This window comes from Nanorana parkeri, unplaced genomic scaffold, assembly GCF_000935625.1.
Source record: "Nanorana parkeri isolate BGI_ZX_2015 unplaced genomic scaffold, ASM93562v1 scaffold112, whole genome shotgun sequence".
NCBI lineage: Eukaryota > Metazoa > Chordata > Amphibia > Anura > Dicroglossidae > Nanorana > Nanorana parkeri.
This window is the reverse complement of record NW_017306380.1, coordinates 1,497,566-1,520,922: the sequence shown is the minus strand read 5'-3', so window position 1 is coordinate 1,520,922 and position 23,357 is coordinate 1,497,566. Positions and strand designations below refer to the sequence as shown.

The following is a 23,357-nucleotide window of genomic DNA, read 5'->3' as shown; positions in this document are numbered from 1 at the left end:
ATATATATATTAGGAAATGTGTTTTTGCTGTTAAAGTCCTTTTCACCTTCATATTACCAATAGCTTTGTGACAGTGCTGGTTGCTTGGCTGTCAAGCATTCTCATGTTACAAGCTCACTATAATGCAGTACAGTACTAATTTCTCTGAATATGGAAAATTCTGGAACTCTAGAGAATGGTCAAGAATCCTGTGTGGTCTGTACCACAGCAAATGCCAAACCCAGTGGATCAACTACCCAGCATTTGCTTGACCCCTGTCATTCATTCCTAGCCAACAGAAGCTATTAGAGGGCAGTTTATGGAAGTCTGTAATGACTATCATCTAAAGGACAACACACACATTCCTATGCCGTGTTAAAAAAAAAAAAAAGCTGTGGTAGGACATCGTTAATGAAAGGCTGAAATGTACCATCAATGTCAAGAAGTGCAGGAAATGAAAGGTGCCCTTGATAGAGCCAAGCCAAGCACTTGATTTAATATGCTAACCTTCATTATTTAAGTGACCACTGGAATCCAAAAAACAGTAAAACAACAACACATTATGAGCACCACAGTGCTTTAATAACCTTTCAAATCTCAGGAGCAGGCCCTAAACAAGATCAGAATGTAAAGGTTTGCATCTGTAAGTACCCTAATCAGGAGGATGCATAATGAGTACACGTCTGTGCATATTTAAGTCTTAAGAGTCATCGTGATAAACAAGTTACCATGGAGCAATCACAAGGGACTACAGCATCTTCTTCCAGGCCAAATAAACTGTCAGCTCCAGCTATGGACTAGCTCTGCAAAGGAGGTGGATGGAGTTTTATTACATGCGTTACTCCTGCAGTTGTGAGATGTTCTATTAAATCGGTTTAATTTCTTGTCTACAGGTACTGAAGGCACCCATACGCACTAGGCTATCCCCAGACATAAGACAGCAACCACAGGAAGTGTGCAATGCCGAGGCAGCTAATTACGTGAATGATTCTTAATGTGATCCTCCCAACAGAACAACGGTACCAAAGATTTGGGCAATTTACATGTTTTCCTAATTTTTCACATGTGATCATCATCTTGCAAGATTATTTTGCTGTCCTACATATTGAACAAATGCATAAACTTTCCCTGTACCTGGAAAGCATGAGGTGAATATTATCTGGAACCTTTATTTTGTGAATGTAAGGATTTCACTTTACAAGAATTCATTACTGTACATTGAATGGTCATCTGATGGAAACTCAATCTTGGTGAACACTGTCTAAGGGGTATATATTTATAAGGCAGTGAATGTGACATTTTTTGCAGATATATCTTTCTGATGCATGCATTTTAAATTACAGTGACCGATTCATCTGCAGTGAATGTTGGCATGGATGGGGACATCAATGGGGGGATGAATGAGAAAAGGGAGGGAAAAAAACGAAGGGTACGTCCAGCGGTAGGGCCCTTTCACACCACGTGTTGGGGCTGCACTGGCCATTTTATCCAGTGCAGCCCCAACGGAAGACAAAGCAATTTGCCTTGTTTCAGATGGGCTCAGCTCACACTAGTGTGCTGCGGTGGTGTGCACTGAAAAAGTACAGCAGTGTGTGCCCATAGAGCCTGAGAGACACTAAACTCAGGAGTTAAATCTTAAAAATGTAAATCAACATAACCATACAATCTCACATTTAATTTACTTATTTGTATTGAGATTGTAGTCCATCACGGGAGTGAGCTTGGAGCAGTGGCTACTTTACAACACACACACAGGGACCATGGGGAACAAAGTAGCCCCCCTCCAGAAGGAAGCATAGTGTCATCACCAATTCAGAGATGATTTGAGGATCTACATCTGAGTGATACACAAATAAGATACATTTTTATTAATAGTTAAGGTGTTTGAATGCATTTTTAAGGTTTAACTCCTGAGTTTAGTGTCACTTTAAGAAAAACAGGTTTAGGATTGCTATGCTTTAGAAAAGTGGAGTGAATAATGCTAGAAAACATTTGGGCCTTGCAAGGTATTAGAAAAGAAGAATTACAGGCATAGTGCTTGTTCATAACTAATATTCATCTGTGGATGATCAGTCTTATGACACATCGAGCTTGGCACGCTAGTGCGTGAGATATAAAGAGAAGCTAATTCAGAAGATATCAGAGGAACCTACTAAATGTCAGGAATGTTGGGAATAGCTGTTACAAGCGATTTCTCTTGGTAAACACTTAGCACATAAAATGGATTGCATGCAAGCCTTCAGAGGCAAGCTATTTTTTCTGCCAGTTCAACCTTTCTCACTTCTTTTGACTACCCACATAGACACAGTTAAGAAATGTACAATTTTAAGGCTAGGGTTTAACCACATACATGCTTCGTAAAACCCTTAGCTTAAAAGGAGACTCGCCAACAGAAAGATCAATATGCAGAAAGGCAACGATTTACCCATTTTCTATGATCAAACCTGAAATCTAGGCAAACAGCTAAATACATCATTGGATTACATACATGTGAACTGACAAAATATTAGTAATTCTGTTCAACTATGACACAGAAACCCCTACCAGAAAAAAAGTGGCAGGTTTTACATTTCCCGAGACCACTCTGCATGCTAAACTCAGCAATACAGGCAGCCAGCATGTGAACCAACATTGACGAAACACCAAGGCCTCATTCACACCAAAACTGCATTGAAAATGCATGCGTTTTAGCTATGGCATTGAGGAACCTGGCATTGGGGCAGCTGAGAGAGTAAATCCGGCCCTGCCGGTAGTTGTGAGCTGCAATGCAGCACAGTATTACCGTACGTTGCAGTGGGAAAAAAAAAGTGCATACACTACTTATTTTTACAATGCACCACAACACAAGGTACATTCAACTACTTAAGGGAGACATGTGCGTATGAGAAACAGGATCTGTATTTTTGTCTGTCGGTCTTGTAATCCAAACCATTTATTCCCGATATATACAGTCCTACCAGACATCAGAGCCAGCCTCGAGACCTGCATTTTTTTATACTGTAGTTAGGTATTGGACAAAAAAAAAAGGGTCGCTCTCTGCCTAACAGAAAATTCCTTGTTAGCACTTATGCACATCTGGTAAGCTACTTGTGATTCCTCTTCCAGTCTGAGCTCTGCTATACAGGGGCAGATACGAAGTTAAGTTCGAGTGGTGAGTGTATAATTGTATACACTAAACTGATGAGCGGTAAAAGCATTTAAAGCGCCGCCTTTTAAGCGTTTGAGGTTTCGCGCGCACGCAATTTTAAGGCTTGACATGTTTGGTGTCTTTTTACCCGAAGTGACCCCGCCTTTTATATTTTACAAAAAAATTGGGTAATAAATGTTTTATCATTTAATATAGGGAAACGTTTTTTTTTAAATTTATTTCGGTAATTTTTCCTTAATATAGTAAAACATGAAAACCCCAGTGGTGATTAAATACCACCAAAAGAAAGCTCTATCTGTCCCTAAAAAATGGTATAAAATTAATTTCAGTACAGCGTTGCATGACGGAATAAATGTCAAAGTACCGCAGCGCTGAATACTGAAAAATGGCCTGGATGGGAAGGGGGTTTAACACCACGGACGTCAAGTGGTTAAAGGAGTTGTAAAGTCCCAGCATATGCTCTCCTGATACAACATCAGCACTGTAATAGGAATACATATTAGAGTTGTTTCTGATAACGCAATCAAAGCTTACTTCAACTAATCCCTTTTATGTAGTGAGTGTTGCCTTCTGTCTGCCCATCACTTCCAACAACTTCCTGGATTCCCAGTGTGCTTTGCATCTCTTTCCCTGCTGCTTGATGTGATGCAATCTCAATTACTCAAGACTATATATCCCATCATGCACTGCTTCCAGCAAGCAATGATAGTTACTTTGTAGGTATTTCCTCCTGAAACTCCTGTTCAGAACCTCTTCAGCAGGAACAGCAACCACAGTATAGTTCATGCCTGATCCCCATGATTGTGAAATCCCTTCTTTCAAGTACGGAAAAGACTGCATTTTCACCATATATGCTGCATGTTCAGAGAAAGGTATATGACTGCATATTGTTTTATGTAAAGTGTGTGTAAGTGTGTGTGTAAGTGTGTGTAAGTGTGTGTGTGTGTGTGTGTGTGTGTAAGTGTGTGTAAGTGTGTGTGTCTAAGTGTGTGTAAGTCTAAGTGTGTGTGTAAGTGTGTGTGTAAGTGTGTGTGTAAGTGTGTGTGTAAGTGTGTGTAAATCTGTAAGTGTGTGTGTAAATGTGTGTGTGTGTGTGTGTGTGTGTAAATGTGTGTGTGTGTGTGTGTGTGTGTGTAAATGTGTGTGTGTGTGTAAATGTGTGTGTGTGTGTGTGTGTGTAAATGTGTGTAAGTGTGCGGTCATCTCCCACAGAGGAAGAGCAAATGGCAGTCTTACTCACGGTTGCGACACAAAGAAGTGCATATTCACAGTTAAGTTGCATCAGTGCATTGAGGAAGTACATCCTATGGGGGTGTTTAATAAGTAATCTTCCAAACCTCAATATAGTTAATAGAAGTGGTTAAGAACTTATGGATATCAATATAGAAATACATATCTATAAGGAGGAAGAGGAAGAGGGAGGAGAATGTAATGTCAAAGAAACGCATTATACAAGAACTACTGGGAAAATAATTGCCTCCTAAATCAGATACTTTGCTGGCTGTTCTTCTGCCTTCAATACTTTAAGTCACTGATAAGAAACAGGTAGGCAGCTAATGAAGTCAGCATTTACTAATGCCAAGGGTCAGGGTGACAGGCAGGCAACTAAAAATTTCAAGAGGACGGCAGCAATAAGTCTCCATATTTGACAGTTTTGCAACTGCAAAACTGTAAGCAAGTTGTAATTTATTTATTTATTATATATATATATATTTTTCCATATCAGTTTCATATCATTAAAAAAAGTGACCTGCTTAAAGTATGCCACATTTGTCACTCCACATGATGCTGTAGTTTCACACCAGATCTGGACCAGATCTAGATGCGTTTCGGCATACGAAGTGCATTTTGATGCTTCTTTTTAGCTTAAAAATGGGCTTTCAGGTGTGGTCCAGTATGTTTGCATGCGCTTACATGTGTTTTAGTGCTTTCCAATGCAGAAAAAAAAAGGGCATGCAGCAATTTTTCCACATGCACTGGAACTGAACGCTGTGGTGTGTAGAGCCCAAAATACTATTGGAATACATTGCATGCATTCTTAAACTGTTCTGCACCTGCTCCGCAATTGGCGTGAACTAGTCTTAAAAGTGATTTTTTTTGGTTTTTATATTTCCCGCTTTCATATTTGGTGAACATACCAGCAAGGTGTATCCACAGGCACTTCCTTTCCTAGGGTGGCAACATTATTTAATACAGTTGTGGCACGCTCCCGAGATCTACTACAAGTAGCTGTGCCAATGCAGTCAAAGTGCCTACAGCCTTGGTTCTCAACTGGTGGGTCCTGACCCTGTGTTTAGTGGGTCACCGCATGCTTTCCACTTTTCTAGGCGAGAGGCTCCTCTGCCTCGCCAAGTGGCCATTCAAAATATGCTGCCCGGCACTAAGTGTCAGCTTAGGGTGGGCTGGGCGCTTCAAAGGGAACTCCATCCATTCATGAATTGCTTACAGATTCCTCGCGTGCCCTTTAGAGGTGCCTCGACCGGTGTGATATCACATTCTGGCTCCCGGCACCTCTTTAGGGCGCACAAGCGAGGTGTACAAGCAATGCACATATGGATGGAGCTCTGTCACAACACAGCAACCCACACTGGACCCCAGGCTGAGGATCCACGCCAGTTCTTGTAAGGTAGGGAGACTGGGTGGATCTTAAAAAAAACATTTTTCTTAAATTAATTTGGGGATGTAAGTGTGCATGTGAATGTCCGAGTGTGAGAGATTGTGTCTGTGGTTGTGTATGTATCTCGGTGTTTTTGAGGGCCCGTTCACACTAATACAGTGCCTTAATAGCACAGCACGGTGGGATTAAAGCACTTTACCCTGCAATCACACCTACCCGGCATTCTGTTGCATTGTATGGTACCCCAATCGCACCTCCCACCCACAGTTCGTACGCCTGCATCGGAGCACGTGGTACCCTAATGCCGTGCGTGTTCCATTGCAGTATGTCTTGGGTCGCGACTTAATGACCAAGGACAAATGTGGGTCCTGAGGTTACACAGCTTGAGAACAGCTGGTCTTCAGGATGTGCAAAAAGCAAGGAGGGAAAAATATATTTTACACAATGTGTTGTGTTTTACTTGCAGTGTTCTACAAAGCTATGTCTTAGAATCAAGTTCTGCTTTAGGATTTTCACAGAAAAAAACCTTACACATTCCTACCAACTGCTACAGAGAACATTATATAGTCACAACAAGAAGTGACAATCTGCAATTACTGTTGTAAGCAACCTCCTCTTACTTTCTTGATTGGGTTTGATATGTGACACCACACTAAAATTTCTGTACAACCGAGAAAAAAATAAAAAAATCGGATTGTACAATGAATACTTTGAAGCAGAAAGTTAGAGCATATATGTTTTAAACAAACCCCTTATTTCATATTTCCTCCGCACACCCATCAATTCCTCATCAGACAGGCACAGAGAAAAGTCAATTTACACTTCAATAATCAGCTCTGAAATATAGTGCATGGAATAGGATAAAATTACACAGAACTATAACAATATGCAGAAAGAGGAATCATTTTAATCAGAAGCTGCTAGGCTGGTGGGAAATCAAAGTAGCAAAATTAGAATTGAGCTAGATTGTAGATATGTTTTTTCCCCCCTTTTTTTTTGTTTTTCTATCAAAGACTTTAAAAATCCAGAAGTTACTTCCAGTGCTAGAAATTGGGTTAACACATCTGATGTAACCAGGTTTTTCATATGTTGCCCTGGGACAGGCCAAAGAGAAGATGCCTCAAGAGTGAGAGCACTTGTTTTTAGGGCAGATTCACACCATTTTCTGGACCAGATCTGAACCAGATCTGGAACGCACTGCGTTGCTCCTCGTTTTTGACGTGTTTTGCTGCGTTAAATTTTAGGTCTTGCCGGGGGGACCTCTGCAGGATCTACAGAGAGCCAGAAAAAGAGCAGCACAACGCTGGCACATAAGAGACATGAACTTACCACAGTTGTTCATTTCGGAAATGCTCAAATGATCATAGCCAGGGACAACCTGGGCAGCAATGCCTCCACTTGTCCATCTTCCTATTATTGTTCTTATATTGCCAATGCCTCGGATCATACAGCTCTGGGCAGGCTTCCACAAGTTCTACAAAGAATTTGTGTCCACTTCAGCCATTATGGTTCCCATCTTCAAAAATCTCTCTCCACAGAATGTGGAAGTCCAGAGGTGATGAGATTATTCAAACCGGCCCCCCAAAAATAAAATAACATTTTTCCCATTGCATTTTTGACATGTTTGTGCGCGTTCCGGTGCATTACCGGTTCAGACAAAATGTGACATGCAGTATTTTTCTGGTCTGGAACTGACTGATGGTGTGAACTGACGCCAAGAAGAGCATAGGGAAAAAATTACAATGACTATCATTAAAAAAAAACACAATTTTGCATAAATTGAAATCATTTGGCAATAGCAACCCAGTGAATGCTCAGCAGCAGAAGATGATCAAGTGCAAATAAACATCAGATTTGGAAAATTACCAACTGAAGATCTATAAGTGCCTGCATGCCCTGTGAAGCAGTAGCTGGCAGGAAGTGCTGGGACCTTTAGTTCTTTGGTAGCTGTATAAAAATAGGATGCCAGCAGCAGGTACATGCAAGCTGTCAGCTTTTTCACGGCCCCCGGTAAAAGGTATACATTTATATGGCCTGAATTGCCCTGTAGAGTCGAGCGTGGTATAATTCTGGTTTCACTTATAAGGGCCAGTTTAGCGCAGTATAAATGAACAGCTGCTGCTATTCCTCTCATGAAGTGGAAGAAGGGCAGTAAGTGAAAGTGCTTATCACAATGTGTTCACTGGGTTACTGCTGACATAAACTGATCTCTCTATAAGCACCCCACTAAGTAGATTAAGGCACTCTCTCTAATGTTCGGCTTGTAAATACAACACTAGCAATTCCCCTGCACGATTCTGGAACTCTTTACTGAGCAAGACTGCAGTGTAAAAGGGATGCGCTATAAAGTGTGATGCTATTAAAAACATAAGGAAAGTCACACATGGCCAGGTGAATAAAAGATGCAACTACCCCAGGCTTTCTCAACAAGTATTCTGTGGAACCCTGGGGTTCCTCCAGAAGTTGCTAGGGCAGATGACAGATTGGTACCCAACCTACAATGACTACAAATATAAGGGGGATTTTCACACTGGTATCCAATGCAAGGGGTTACTTCTACACTGACCCCAAAGTCAGGGGGCATTTTCCCACTGACCACAAATGTAAGGCTACCCACTTCCACTGACTAGTGTAAAAGGGCAGCCTTTTGACAGGCAACTCACGCGATTGAGGATCTGTAAGCCCCCCAGACACATTGGCGTTTTACTTTCATATCCAATAAAAAAACCTATACTGACTGAATGAATCATTGCGGCTGTCTAATTTTTCCAATACTTTACAAAGGTTCCTCCGTCTGTACTGATTTTTTTCATATATTACTGTGGAGAGCTCATTAGAGACTGGTGACCTTGCAATGTTCCCTAGTGGAATAAAAGCAGAGAGCACTTCAGCTCACATTAGAAAAAGCTGAAAGACATAGCAGAGGATCTACACCTGCACCCAACAGCACCAAAAAAAAAAGTTCAAAATTATGAGCAAGCAAGACCACTATAGTGGTTGCTACCTAGGTAACATTCAATGTGCAAAACAATTCAACCAGTGTTTTGTGTTCTGTAAGAAGATGTCTTACACATTTGCTGGCATCATACCTTGACCAATGATAAAAGTGAACCGATGCTTTTTGGAAATGCACATAAGTACCAGGGGGGCAGGATAATAGGTACTTGGAGATGCCTGCATACACCATTCATTAGCTGCATGAACTATGGAACCCTACATCCAATAGTAAAAAATAAGAGGGGACAATGATTTTTTTTTCAAATACATTTTAAAAAAAATTTAAGGTAAAGAGTAATAGAATGACAAGCCAAAGCATGGTATATTCACAGTATTCCAATATATATATAACAATATTGCGTTTACGGATCGAATCCTGGAATCTGGGGTCTTCTACCACAGTGGGCTTTCAAGTAGGCAAGGTAAGCGCTTACGTGTGTGCTTTTTAGTAGGGGGCAATGATTTTAAAGCCATTTGCAAAATTGATTGCCCCACATGTAGAAATGCCTGATTTATTTATAACGTTAGGGCAAGACATGCGATTGCGTAGGGCGTTTTTCAGCACGTTCCTACACGCTGAAATACGCCCAAGTGAGAACCATGCCCATAGGAAATAATGGGATTTCCTTTGCTGGGCATTTTACAGCGCGTCGATCAGTGCTGTAAAATGCCCAGGTGTGAACCCGGCCTTAATGGCTCTAAAATTATTGCTCTCACTCCGACGTTTGCGGCAATATGCAACATGTGCGGCACGTAGGTGCACCTGACACATATATGCGTGTGTATGTGGGGGGCGGTGACTTAAAAATTTTTATGCTTCTTTATTTTTTTTAATGAATCTTTCATTTTTGTATTACTTTTTTTTTTACACACACACAACTTTATTGCTATTACATGGGGGGCTAAGAAGCCCCCTATGGGATAGCCAATTTACATGACAGGTCCTCTTTATGGAGACATCAGGGGTCTCCAAGACCCCTAATGTCACCTAGGGACCTCCAGAGAAGCTGATGAAGCAGAGATTGGCTTCATCTGCTTCTCTAGCTGGAGAGTGACACTGAATGCAGGAAGTGATGTAATATACATCACTTCCTGCATTCGGGGACTGAGAGGAGATCAAAGGGAGTTCGTATACTGAACTCCCTCTTGATCTCCTGTCACAGAGCCGTGCCGGTCCCGGCCGCATCGGGCACATCGGATCTTGGGACCAGCAACGGCAGTGACAGCTGCTGATACAAGCGATCGAGACGCTCGATCGCTTGACTGTAAAGCTTAACTGTAAAGCTGTGAAGCTGCTCGTCGAGCTCCACCGTCTGCCCGTCACAGACGAGCAGGCGAGTGGATTTTTCAAGCCCTGTGTGTTAGAAAACATAGGTTAGAGGTTAGAAAACATACAGCGCAAGTAACACTGCATTTAGGTCTTACTTTCAATAGTACCCCTAAAGCTGAACTCCAGGCAAAATCAACTTATGCAAGGCTACTGTCAAAAGGGTGAAGAGTTTGGAGAAGGAAATGAACAATCTAGGACAGGTGTAGGCAACATTTGCTCTCCAGCTATGCTGAAACTACAAATCCCATCATGCTTCTGCCTCTGGGAGTCATGCCTGTGGCTTGCAATGCCTTATGGGATTTGTAGTTTCAGCACAGCTGGAGAGCAATTGTTGCCTACCCCTGATCTAGGACAACATAGCTGAACTGGAAAGTGAGCTGAATTGGAGAATTTTTCCAGTTCAGCTATGTTGTCCTAGATTGTTCACTTCCCCTGCCTTCACCAAACTCTTCACCCTTTTGTGAATAACCCTTATGGTTTTATCAATTGAAGCCTCCGATTACTTGTTTACATGTGGGTGGAAGTAGAGCACCAGCTGTACTTCCATGCCCACTAGGATGTAAGAGCTCAATAAACCTCAGTGCTAGCGTCACATCTCCACCCCTTTGTCCTCCTAGCCATTCACAAAACAGAGTTTGGCCTGTGTGTTTTGTCGATAACCAGGAGGAGAGGGGGGCATAGAGGAAACTGTAATGTCGAGGTTTTTTTGAGACCTACAAGGTGCTGAACTTCCACCATCATGTAAATAAACTGAGCTTTAAGCCTCATATTTTCACGATTTGGACCTGGCATTATTTTCACCACAAGCCAAAACATACTTGTACATATTCTAGTCACAATTTTGTATCAAATCAATTTAACATACAAGTCATAGTGATGGGGACAATAGATTAAGTTGCTTTATAAAATAGAAGCAAATTCAAATTATCTCTATGTACAGTATATTGCTTGGTGGAATATAGACTATACAGACACTTAATATAAAAAGGATAAAAAAAAATAGACATGACTAGAAGCAACACGTACACTTTTCCTTTCAAATCATCAAGATCAATTTTCCATAATTAAAAAAAAAAGGGGGGGGTCCTCTGCAAGAGGAAGACTCAATCTTTGCAGGAATCTCAATGACTGCCTGTGGCACAAAGGAAGGATTTTATGCATTCATATGTCCCAGCACATTCATAGCTGTTTTCATGTACAGTATGCTCACTTGGAGCAAGCCTTGGGATACACTCATCATTACTCAGCAGCACTCAAGTCTGAATTCATTTTTCATGCTCATGACCATCGCAATGGCCTAAATTGTGAAGAATTAGGATGCACATTTCAGGTAAAGAAAGAGAAAAACAAAACACACACACAAACAAACACTAAACTATGATGCTAATGTCTGTCCCCTGGGTAAACTGCCACCCATACACGCATAACAGAGGACATAAAAAGAGTAAGAGAAGAGTTGGACGACATGGCATGATAGAGCACAACTGACGTTTAAAAAAAAAGGAGTAAGCAATGTGTGGACATTACCCCAAGTTCCCGGCTTTTTGCCATCATTTCTAATCTATATGAGAATGTGGCAGCTGGAGCTTCGCAGGGCAACATGTAAATATTGAACACTCAGGAATAAGACATTTTAGTAATAGGAATGCAAGGTGAAAATCTGTGTTTTGTTTTTCTTTTTGATACATCTTCAGGAAGGGGGGAAACATTTGTAAAGTTTAATAGAAAATTAACATGCATATGCATGTTTCATGCATATGCAATTGAATGCTACAACTAAATACTGCTCCATAGGGACCCATGTGCTCCATTTGTTTTGTGATCATTAGCTACACCTAGAAATGAACTCGCTAACAATAGCAGTGGGATTGAACTACTATTAATTGCCTGTGTACTTCCAGCCTACTCAGGCGACTGCCACAAAATAGTTACAATGACCAGAAAGCCTTAGACTAAAGCTGGACACATGGTATGAATCTGTCTAATTTCGCCCCTTTGGTGGCCCTATTCCCTCTGCAGAAGTCGATCATTAGATCGACTTTTGCCAAAGGAGCATGTTGGAAAATTTTTGGATGAACAGTTAACTAACTGCAAGCACTTTTTGGGTATTCTAAATACAATGGTCACAGCGGGAGATTAGTCCATCCACGCTGAACAGCGTGGATGGAGAAATATATTATAATTTCTTTGTTCAGCCTGCAGGTTGAACAAAGAAAATATATCTATGTATACCCTTACTTAATGCGGACCTTTAAACTCAAAAATCACATAATAACCAATGCATCTCTCTATGTATGATGATTAATAATAACATGGACATGTCAGGTGTAAAATGCTGTGACTTTGAAATACGTACACTTGCAGAGCATTCACTTCCTGCTTTGAAAGTGCAAAATTACTTCAGTTTGCCAAAGCAATGTATCGCCCGACGCCCATATGAGGGACAAGTAGATTCGGCCCCCGCTTTAGTCCTTGGACAAGTCGTTTTTTCCAAAATTTCCACACCTCTGTCAGGGAAAGGAATTTTCCTCTCCTGAGATGATGTGCATGGTGACATGTCTAGTCACATGTGCCAGATTTTCAGGAAGTAAAAGGAGATCTAGTAATCTGCCCTTAGTAAACATGGCCACTGCCAGAAGACTGGGGAAGAAAAGAGAAATAAGGTGTGCAAAGAACACAAAGCCAGAAATTATCTAGAAGTATGCGCTTGTAGATTGTCATCACTAAACATTTCTAAAGGTGTGTTCGTTGTTATTTTAAAGATATGGGTAAAGGTCCGCTGTAAGGCTGTCATTCTCCAGTAGGCACAAATGGGTGTCATGATATAACTACATACTCTGAAGGCTCATAGGCTTCTGGTTATTGCAAGAACAGACACACCTCTCTCCACTCCTCTCAATGCAGTGATTGGTGCCAGAAATACCAATCACGAGGCTTAGGCATGTGAAAGTAAGCGTGTGGAAGAAAGGGGGCTGCCATGCATCCATTACCCAATCACTGAAAATACATACAAGCATATAAATTCCCAAAACTCATAATAAGCTATAAGTTACATTTTCCTTTCCTTTAGATTCAGAATTTGATCCCGCTGAATGAATAGGCACACATTTGCTGGTTTAATGCTAAAGCAATTAGCTTTCTTGTGCTGTCTATGAGGAGAGAACCAGGCACTGAAGAGGAATGTCTGGAAAGTTTAAAAATACTGACAGAAGATAGTTCTCATCAACCAAAGTGCGAACTATGTGAAGATGACACGGTTACCACAAAATCGGAGTGATGGGGGATAGAAGGAAGCTGAAGCTTTCAATTGCTTTTTGTGTTGTCATTGAGGGGAAATGCCACAGTGAAACATGATTGATCTAAAGAACACAGACTGGAGATGAGACACATTTACATTTTGTGGCTTATAGGAATGTCAATGCACAGGGTTACCATATAGCACTCTACAGTATACATGAAAACGCCTCAGTGGGTGCTTAAAGTCGAACTATATTTTCGTTAAATTCTATTTTACAGGGGGTAGGGTTCTAAACTGTTGTGGTTTATTCAATAAATGCATCACAAATGATTCCCATAACACTATGGTGAAGTTAAAAAGACAGCACAAAAGTGGCTAATTCCCTGGAGTACTACTCACTGTTATTAACATCTGTATAAAGCTGACCATACACTGCTATATATTTGTTTTGTTAAAACCACGGGCTGAACAAAATAAATACAGCTAAACAGTGTGGATGGACGAATCTCCCGCTGAGCAATTGTATTCTGACAGCAGCAGGGGTACCAATCGGTTGCCATCACTGTGTGCTAAAAAATGTCCGGCTGGCTCCTCTAATTTTCTGAACATCTCGGAAAGGCTGCCGATAGGGCCACCCACTGAGTAAATTTGGGAAGGTTCTTGATGTTGTAGGGAGCAATAGGCTATAAATGATACAACTGAGAAAAAGAGGCTAAAGCTCCACCTGTTGGCTCAAAAAGCAAATGCAAAAATATAAACATGGAATATTTCATATTAAGCTGAAAAAATCATTTGTTAATTCCTCACTATAGTAAAGACATTATGTACAAAACAGTTACTCTTTTTCCTTTCATTACGCGGACACATGGTACCATCGGAATCAAAGACATTGAAGGGAATTTATCACAACTGGAGCAGACCAAATCTGGAGCAGATGTGCACTGCAACCAATCAGCTTCTCTGTCTCATTTTGAAATCTTACCTGAGCAAACTAAAGAGAGAAGCTGATTGGTTGCCATGCACAGCTGCCCCAGATTTTATCTGCTCCATGTTATGATAAATCCGCCCCCTCCCCCCCCTGTAAATAAGTCACCAGCACAACCCCTTCAAAACGCAGAGTTTCTAAAATGTTTCAGTTAAGCATTTTACATTTTAGTATGTGGTGGTTGTGTTGGGACTTAACATGCTGTTCTTCTGTGAATGGAAACATGGTACCTATTAAAGATAAGTATAGCTATTCTCTTTAGCATGACTGACGTTACAAGGATCAGGGCATAGGAAACTTAAAAACATTCAATCCAACATGTTGGAAATATTTGTTTATAAGTTTACAGACTAGGACAGTATATGGCAAAGACGAACCATAACATACTTGTATTGTGCAGAAGTTGAAAGCTAGAGCAAACCTACCAAAAGTTTACTTCAACATACAGCATATTTACTATAGTACAACATATAGTAATATAATTTAAAAAAAATGTTATTTTGTAAAATATATATAATAAACACACACACACACACACACACACACACACACACACACGTGTATGTATGAATGAATGAATGATCGCACACCTCCTGTTAGAACTGCCTCGTACTAGGATCCAAACAACTTTTGCTTGGCACTCCCAGGGCACAGATACTTAAAACCAATAAGGATTGGCATAAGAGGACCGTTTCTAACAATGCTTTTTCTTCTATTATGAACATTGTTTAAGTAGCTTAAAAAATATCTTATGTTTCGGGATTATAACCTTGTTTCAATCAGGAATACCATTGATTTCTGCTTGAAAAAAGGGTTATAAATCTGGAGGCATTTGTACACTGTTTATGATGAAGTATGCGGACATAAAAGAAGAGAACTGCTGGGAAAAGTCCCCTAAGCTGATCCTTATTGTTTCTAAATGGCACTTCAATAGGGAATCTGTTGTGGCTTTGTATATAGTTTACTTCCCTTATGGTAAAGACTTTTTGTTTACACGGGAACTTTTTAAATGTTGCATATAAAGATTACATAGTCTTATATCCAGCCAGCATGTAGAGCTTTAGACTTCTAATTACACGCAGTCTTCTGCCTGATTACCAACTGCTGAAAAAGCCTGTTTACAGAGCTCAAACTGCAATTGGAGTGAATCAGAACAGTGACTCATCCGTTATTGGATGGGTCAGAACATAATTTCAATCATGTAATGTAGGCTGTTGCTGCTTTGTTATTTCTTTATTGTAAATAATGTGTGTGATATGTGATATACCGTGTTTCCCCGAAAGTAAGACCTACCCCGAAAATAAGCCCTAGCGCTATCTTCAATGATTTCTGTAATATAAGAATGCAGAGCGGACAGCAGCAGCCAGGTAAGACATCCCCCGAAAATAACACCTAGTGTCTTTTTTCGTGGAAAAAAATAAAATAAGGCACTGTCTTATTTTCGGGGAAACACTGTATATATGTATCCACATTAAATAAAATGAACCCAAAACATTAAAACTACCCTTTAACAGCAGTGAATATATTTGTAATATGGAGAGATAGAGAAAAGGAATAAAGGCATAAAGGACTCAAAAGGCACAAGCATTTTTATATCATGATCGGTTTGATATTGCGATTTTTTTTTCTCATAACTGTTGCAATAATATCTTTTGCTTTATATTGAAATAAAATATAAATCTGGCCCGGTGGGCATGAACACTGCTGCAGGTTTACCATCTCACATGTTCGCAGTATCAGTTACACGGACACACACTATGCTTTTCCTTTAAAACGTTGCTGTGGTTTTCTCTGGTCGTGATAGAACACAGTTACACTTCCCCACAATTGCAGCAGTCATTTCTCCATTTAGCGCACAGCTTCTCAATTGGAACAGTCGCGCTTTTCATAGAAATTATACTAAAACCATTGTGTGGGAGAAAACCAAAAATACCAGTAAACCTCAGTTTTTTCTACTATGAGAAGCAAACTTGGCAGAAGAAGGGGTTTGTTTTTCTTCTAGTGCCTCTGGTTAAACAAATTCGGAAGAGTGCAGATCATTCTTTCATTACAATGCACAATGGGGTTTTGGTCAATCTTATCCAATAAAAACTCAGGCTGCGGAGTACTAAGCAGAGACGGTCATAAAATGTATTACATCAGGTGCAGATCAGCAGACACCAGTCATCAAATGACAAGAGCAAAATAATCTATTCATAAACCCTTTAAATGTGTATGTTGCCATCTCCATCCATTACTAATTTTAAATAGCATTTACAATAAATAAATACAATTAAAAAAAGCTATAAAAATACAAAAAGATCTGTTCTTAAAATGGGCTTTATAACATTCATTGATTCTGAAAGAAGCCTTGTGCATTACAGAGACCCAAAACCTATGTGTAAATACCAACTTCATGTCCTCCAATCTCCACAATGCAAAGCACACACCTTTCAACTACTGCCTTAAAGTGTATTTCCTTTTTGGCAGCTACATCGAGATAACACCAATTTTATATTTGTTATATGTTCCCATTCACATAGTATAAGCAAAAAAAATAAAATAAAACGCTTCTTGCTGTTTAAATTGCTTTTACTTAGGATTCCTTGGCTTCTTAAGGGTTAAAATGTCTATTTCTCCATCTTTGTAATGTTAGGAGGGGTTGGAAGTTTGACTTTATTGTATGTCAAGTTAGTGAGAGAAACACAATGCACACATTTAAGTCCTAATGTTTTCTATATAGACAGATGACTGTGAAGGTGCTCAAAAAACCTTGATTCAGCCATGTTGTCTGCTGCAACAAAACAACTAAAAAGTTACAACATTGCTTTGTTAATTTTCATTATGCGGTGTGAATGGGAACACACTGCAAACATATTGAGGGTTTTTTTATTTTTATTTTACTGCAAAAGTGGAAATTCACTTTGAAGAGACAGAATACCTCTTTAAACCACGTAAACATGAAATTATATTTCCAAATATTTTTTAAGGGGTATATAAACCCAAACAATGAACTTCCTTCTGTCGGTCTCTATATATATAGTTCTCTCTTCTCATCAGCCGCTGCCGCTATAGAGCGGCCGAGGAGCAGCGGTGTATTTAGGTTTCGTGCTGCCCTAGGCAAGACGAAACTTGGCCCCCCCCCCAATCTAAATTTGTTCCACCTCTTCCTGTTCAAGACATTTTGCATAACCCGTCAATATTTTCACTCGCCAATTGCGAGGGGGCGAGTGGAAATTTTGAGCCCTGACCTATTTTATATACTGGGTGTACCCAAACTGAAATACTGAAGTGAAGTGTTACAACTAGGGATGTTCAGATAACAGTGCCGATACTTGGCATTTTCACAAGAATACCAGGGTAGCAGCTGGGACCTGGCTCTGGCGCTCCACCACTGTCTGAGGGCTCTGTCACACCATGCCTCCTAGCTTTTTAGTTTTTCTCTAGTCTAAAATTTTCAACTACCACCACTTTATTCTATAGGGTCTTGGCATTCAGAAAATATATAATGTTGGGGGGTTTTACGTCATTTTCAGGCCTAAAATATGGAATATAACATGGGTGCAAAAAATGAAAAAAGGGCCTCAGTCATGAAGGGGTTAATGGAGCTGGAAAAGTATCTGTACCTGTACCAAGTACAGTACATGGAGTCTGAACATCCCTAGTTGCAACTAAAAAAAATAAAGAAAAGTTGGATGAAGAACGTCAGCTACGAGGCACTGATGGACTTCCCCATCTCTCAGAAAAGCACTGTGACCAGTCTAGCCAGTGGAAGTAGACAATGCTTCTCAACTTGATGTGGAATCAGTCAGCTGAACTGTGGAAAAACTTCTGATACCGGGCTGTCCAAGCACCACTGAAAGGCAAAGTGGGCCTGTTCAACTAGCAACTCTATTTCCACCAATGCCTTCTAGTTCCTTCTCCATCAGAATTTTGTGTGTGGTTTTCCTTTGGAGAATTTAAATTTACTTTTGGATCACTGCACACAAGTAGAGTCTTTATTATTACTTTTGAATAGAAAGTTTGCTTATTTTACTCAGGACCACATAAAAGGTGCCCTCTGACTGCAAGAAAAGGTGATTAGATATATCTGATAAATTAACTTCTCCTCATCTAAGAGCCAAATAATTCATATGGAAAGCTTCTTCATTGTGGCAAAAATACTCAAACATAAGGGGTTGGCTAACAATTAGGCTCCATTCATTCCTGAGTGTTTTGTAGCTCGAAAGCCTAAATGCTAAAATTAGGAATCCAGTTGTTTTCAATGGCCTCTGTTCACATTTGAGCATCCTGTCACTTGTAGCAAAAAAAACAACAGACTTCAGGAGGAGCGTCTGGAAACCTGAAGAATACATGGGTCATGTGTTTTCTTACCTAGTAACTAGGTTTACATTGACCAAAAATAACAAAAAATGCTCAAGCCTGAAACACACGCAAAAATGCCTATACAAACAATGAAACAACACCTGAGAAAAGGACCAAATGCACTCATCTCAAGTGTGAATGGAGCCCAACATATGCACATGGGTGCAACAAAAACGTTCAACCATCTTTTGTGATAAAGAAAAGAAAAAAAGGATACTAAAAACTAGACTGACCTTTAAGTCAGTAAAAGTTGAACACCAGAATCATGCTCAGCTATTACTCATGACTGTAAAAACGCTGTAGTGATTTCACAATCAAAAGGTTTACTTTTGGAGAAAAGCTGCAATTTAGAGTTGTGGCGTAATCACGCGCCACTGAATGCATTACAATTCCCCAGGCGCTGGCGGGAGGATAAAACCAGATGGTAACAGTCACTTTGGACCTAGTATTCTGCTTCAAATCTAAACTACATTTCCCATGAGGCCATGCTTTGTAAGTGACGAGGTGGGCATAATTGTGGATGTTTTTTAGTCCCCGTTCATACCTTCGCTTTCCCTGAACACGTCACAGGTGCACTTTGCCACACGTTTCACGGAAGGCATCAAAAACTTGTGGTGCCGTTACTTGTCAATGGCATCCTGTAGCAGAATCTGCTACATGAGCTACTTTCCCACTTTTGAAGTGTATGCAGCACCCACTGAAATCAATGGGGGCATAAGGCAAACACAGGAAGAGAAATGCAAAGGAATGCACGCATTCCATGTACGCCAAGATGTGAACAGGGCCTCTGTCAATACTTTATTATGCAAAAGGAGAGGCGGGGCTGGATGGGGAAGGTGGACTAAAAGGACTTGCATTAAAATAATACCACCCACTGTTACCTGATGCCGTCATACTATCACCTCAGCCACAGGAGTACTACACAGGGGTGGTGATGGGACCGGTCCCCCGAAGAGAGAAGGAGCAAAGAAATAATCCAGGTCTGCAGGACAGGAAATAATCACTCTGAAGATAGGAAACTGACTGAACAGAATGCAGAATGTCTATGGAAGATGTCTTTGCAAGCCACATTATTGAGTAAGGTAAATGAGTCACAATGCATATACAAAATTAGATTTTTCCCTGGAGTGGGCCTTTAACTAAAATACAAAAAAGACAGTTCAGCCTTACCTGCTCTTTTACCGATGCCAAAATGTTTGTGGCAGTGGCTTCTGGTTCCATGCTGGTAGAGGGAGGAGCTTCTTGGGGAACTTTCTGTAGCCCCTCCTCCATCAAGGAAGTCTGCTCAGGAGCTGGCATGGCATCTACACAAAATAGAAAACCCGCTGTTATCCAAGTTCAGACACAAATACAGCACAAACAACTGTCAGTGTGTCAAATACAATCCATATCATGGATTTCCCCCATGTGCTGATTTCGTGGTAAATTTACTGTGAAGAACAAACATATCACTAAACATAGCGTTACACGTGTGTGTGTGTGTGTGTGTATGTGTGTGCGACAGGAAATTTATCATGTACATATTTTAGAGGAAAAAGAAGTTAAAAAGGGGAAGATGTACTCTATTTTTAGTGTGTGTAAATTCTGAGCGGCTGGAATGTTTGTTTTCATTTCTGCACGCGTACTTTCCTAAACTTTTCAGGATGACACTTGTACATGACTCCAATGGCTCCATTAATAGGAACAGGAGTGTGAGAGTGAGAGTGAGAGAGTGAGTGAGAGTGAGAGTGAGAGAGTGAGAGTGAGAGAACCTTCATTACTATGAAACTGGGAGCACAGCAGATATTGTAAAGAAAAGCTGTACTTTGCCCCTGATACTGAGTAGTTTGCTGCAAAGCAGGAGCTTTTAGGCGGCTCATGCTGGCCATGCACTGTTGGAGCCCTGCAGACTCAGCCAAAATTTGAGCTGTGTATGGCCTTGCCAATACCACTCCATTCTACAAAAGTAGATTTAAAAAAAAAACAAAAACTTTTGTTGAAGAAGCTGGGCAGAAAATCGTCGGCTGAACGGTGACTGCAGCCAATCAATCACTGTTCGGTTATTCTGGCAGCTATGGGTGTCGGCTGCCAGTATACAAGTGCCCCACGCGGGAAATCAAGCTTTTTTTTTCCATTTCCAGCTTGCAGGACTGAAGAAAAAAAACTAAGGGGATGATTTATAAATATGCTGCCAAGACATATACGCTGGCCGAATGAAGTTTGTATACCACTTACCTCTAAAGGAAAAAGCGGTGAATCAGAATTTCCTATGCTCCATCTAGTGGCGAGAATAGCGTGTAAACGGCATTCGGCCAGCATTAGTCTCGGTTGATGATTTATAAATCATCCCCTCTGCGTATGGGCAGCTTAACTTTAATTCCCTATTTTCTTGTGTCATCTTTAATGTTATGGTTTGTTCCAACCCCTGCCATGCATTGCTGAATATCCTCACCACCATGTAACTGGAGAAAATAATAAATACAGACATGTGCAATACAAAATGAATGTCATCACTGAACACGATCATGACAGGCCTTCTCACATACAGTTATCAGATGACAATCTTCCATATAATGTTCCTTTAAAGTGTAAACATGATTGGAAGATGCATAGTCACTGCAGATGTAAATTCTAGGACTTCTGCCTCTACCTGTCTCGCTTCCTGCCGTCGCGCTTTCCAGGATTACAGTGCAATCACTAATGGGCGTTGTCTGTATGCAAGTAAGATCGGACTTTACTTTTTCATTTCCAGTGGCTGTTGAAACTCATCCTGCCACTTACAAGTAAAGCAATCAGCCAAATCATAAAGCGGCAATTAACTCCTACAAACATTGTGCCTCTAAGAACAAAAAAATATCTGGATTAGACCAAAACTGGTGCAGACGTCACTGTAATTTTCACGGTCGCACGCAATCTGTAAAATGGGCATGTTGGGTATCGTTTTACTCGTTGTAACCTCATCTTTTATATTTCATTAAAAAAATGGGTAATTTGTTGTGTTTTGGGGCATTTAATTAAATTTGTCACTAAATTTTGGGGTTTAATAAGGAGTTGCGCTAATATTGCGCAACATAAACATTTTCAACTACCACCATTTTATTCTATAGGGTCTTGGCATTCAGAAAATATATAATGTTGGGGGGTTTTACGTCATTTTCAGGCCTAAAATGTGGAATATAACATGGGTGCAAAAATGGAAAAAAGGGCCTCAGTCATGAAGGGGTTAAAACTGCGTGCGCCCGCAAAAAAACACCCATAGGCGACAATTAAAATGCTTTTTACTGCTCATCAGTTTAGTGTTATCAGTGATTAATGGCTCTAAAATTATTGCTCTCACTCTGACGTTTGCGGCGATATGTAACGTGTGGCACAATAGGCGCAATAGTCGTTTTCGCACGTAGGCGTACCGGACGCATATCTGCGTGTGTATGTGGGGGGCGATCGCTTGACTGTGTTAAGCTTCCGGCCGGCCGTGTAATTACAATGGACGGGAAGCTGCTCGTCGGGCTCCACTGTCCTCTCGTCACTGTTTTTGCATCACTTTCCTTTTTGACCCCCCTAAGCAGCTCATCGTTTCTCAGTTTTTATGCACATCAGTGAAGTTGTCGATTTCTTGGTCATTCCCTCCTGGGTGTGGCTTTCTGATAAGCTTCACCTTTACAGCTAAACATTTATTATTGCTATTTGTGAATAATAAAGCATATGAAAATATTGTCAGTACGATGCTAATGTTGCCTCACTTTGCTTGGTTATTGGAGATTAAAAAAAAGGAAAGAAAAACAAAAAAACAGAAAATAAAAACTCCAAGGGGACGCAGCAGTAAGCGTTGGTCGGAAGTTCTAAGCCTCCCCTATAAATCCTGTGATTTTATTCAGGGCAAAACAACAAGTTTGCTTTAAACCAACATAGGAAAATGTAAGTATGTTGGGGTGACAAGGAACAATCCAGTACCTCGAAGTATGGAGGAGCATGTGTCAACACTGGGCCAATCAGCACTGCACTGATTGGCACATGCTCCTCTATACTCCAAGGTACTACATGGATAGTCTACAGACCTGCGTAAGCCACGACTGGTGACTAATGGAACAGATGGTAAGGTGAATGGATTGCGGTTTTTGTCAGGATTCAGGAAGTTGTTTTTCTGTATCTGCATTTGTGTTGTGTTATGTGAACAGTTTAGAAGGTAAAAGCCCTTTTTTCTAAATTTAAGGTTCCATTGGGGTCTTTCGAGTTTGCAAAGTGCAAAACAAACATCAAAGAGCAAATGATGCAGGCCGGCAGCAACCATAATGTACACCTGAATACTATGTAAAAATAGGCCGCTTATGAAACAAACTCAGCTACAATAAAAACCGTTCATGTGTGCCGCATCCAACATGGAAAGTTAATAAGTATGTGTCCACTTTCCCTTCCAGTGAGGCTTACTGCAAGTAGGACAAGCCTGCAGAGGTCTATACACATCACCACAAACAAACCGCATGCCTCCATCCGTCTGTCCTCTCCTCCACTGCAATTAAACGAGTTATTCACCTGATTAATTTGGACTAATCACAAGCCATTATTTTTAATGCAGAGGAAAAAAAAAAAGAAGACATTCTCTTTATCCCGTGATTCACTGTGACTCCTATTTTCTCCACCAATTGGCGGAAACGCTTAGTTGAGCGGCCCCCATAGCGGGACTGTAAATCTGTAGGTGGAAAGGAATTTTATTTGTTATTGAAAACAAAACACCTGTCCTTG

At 40.5% G+C, this 23,357-nt stretch overlaps 1 protein-coding gene across 4 annotated transcripts in view; it reads right to left on the bottom strand.

Annotated features, from left to right (window-relative positions):
* The window catches only part of PKP4 (plakophilin 4), a 272,781-nt gene that overhangs the window by 153,142 nt on the left and 96,282 nt on the right, over positions 1 to 23,357 (bottom strand). For all 4 annotated transcript variants that reach the window (XM_018553154.1, XM_018553156.1, XM_018553157.1 and 1 more), the window contains exon 2: positions 19,809 to 19,942. In XM_018553154.1, the coding sequence (XP_018408656.1) occupies positions 19,809 to 19,937 (129 nt within the window). In that variant the 5' untranslated portion in view covers positions 19,938 to 19,942. The remainder of the gene's footprint in view (positions 1 to 19,808; positions 19,943 to 23,357) is intronic.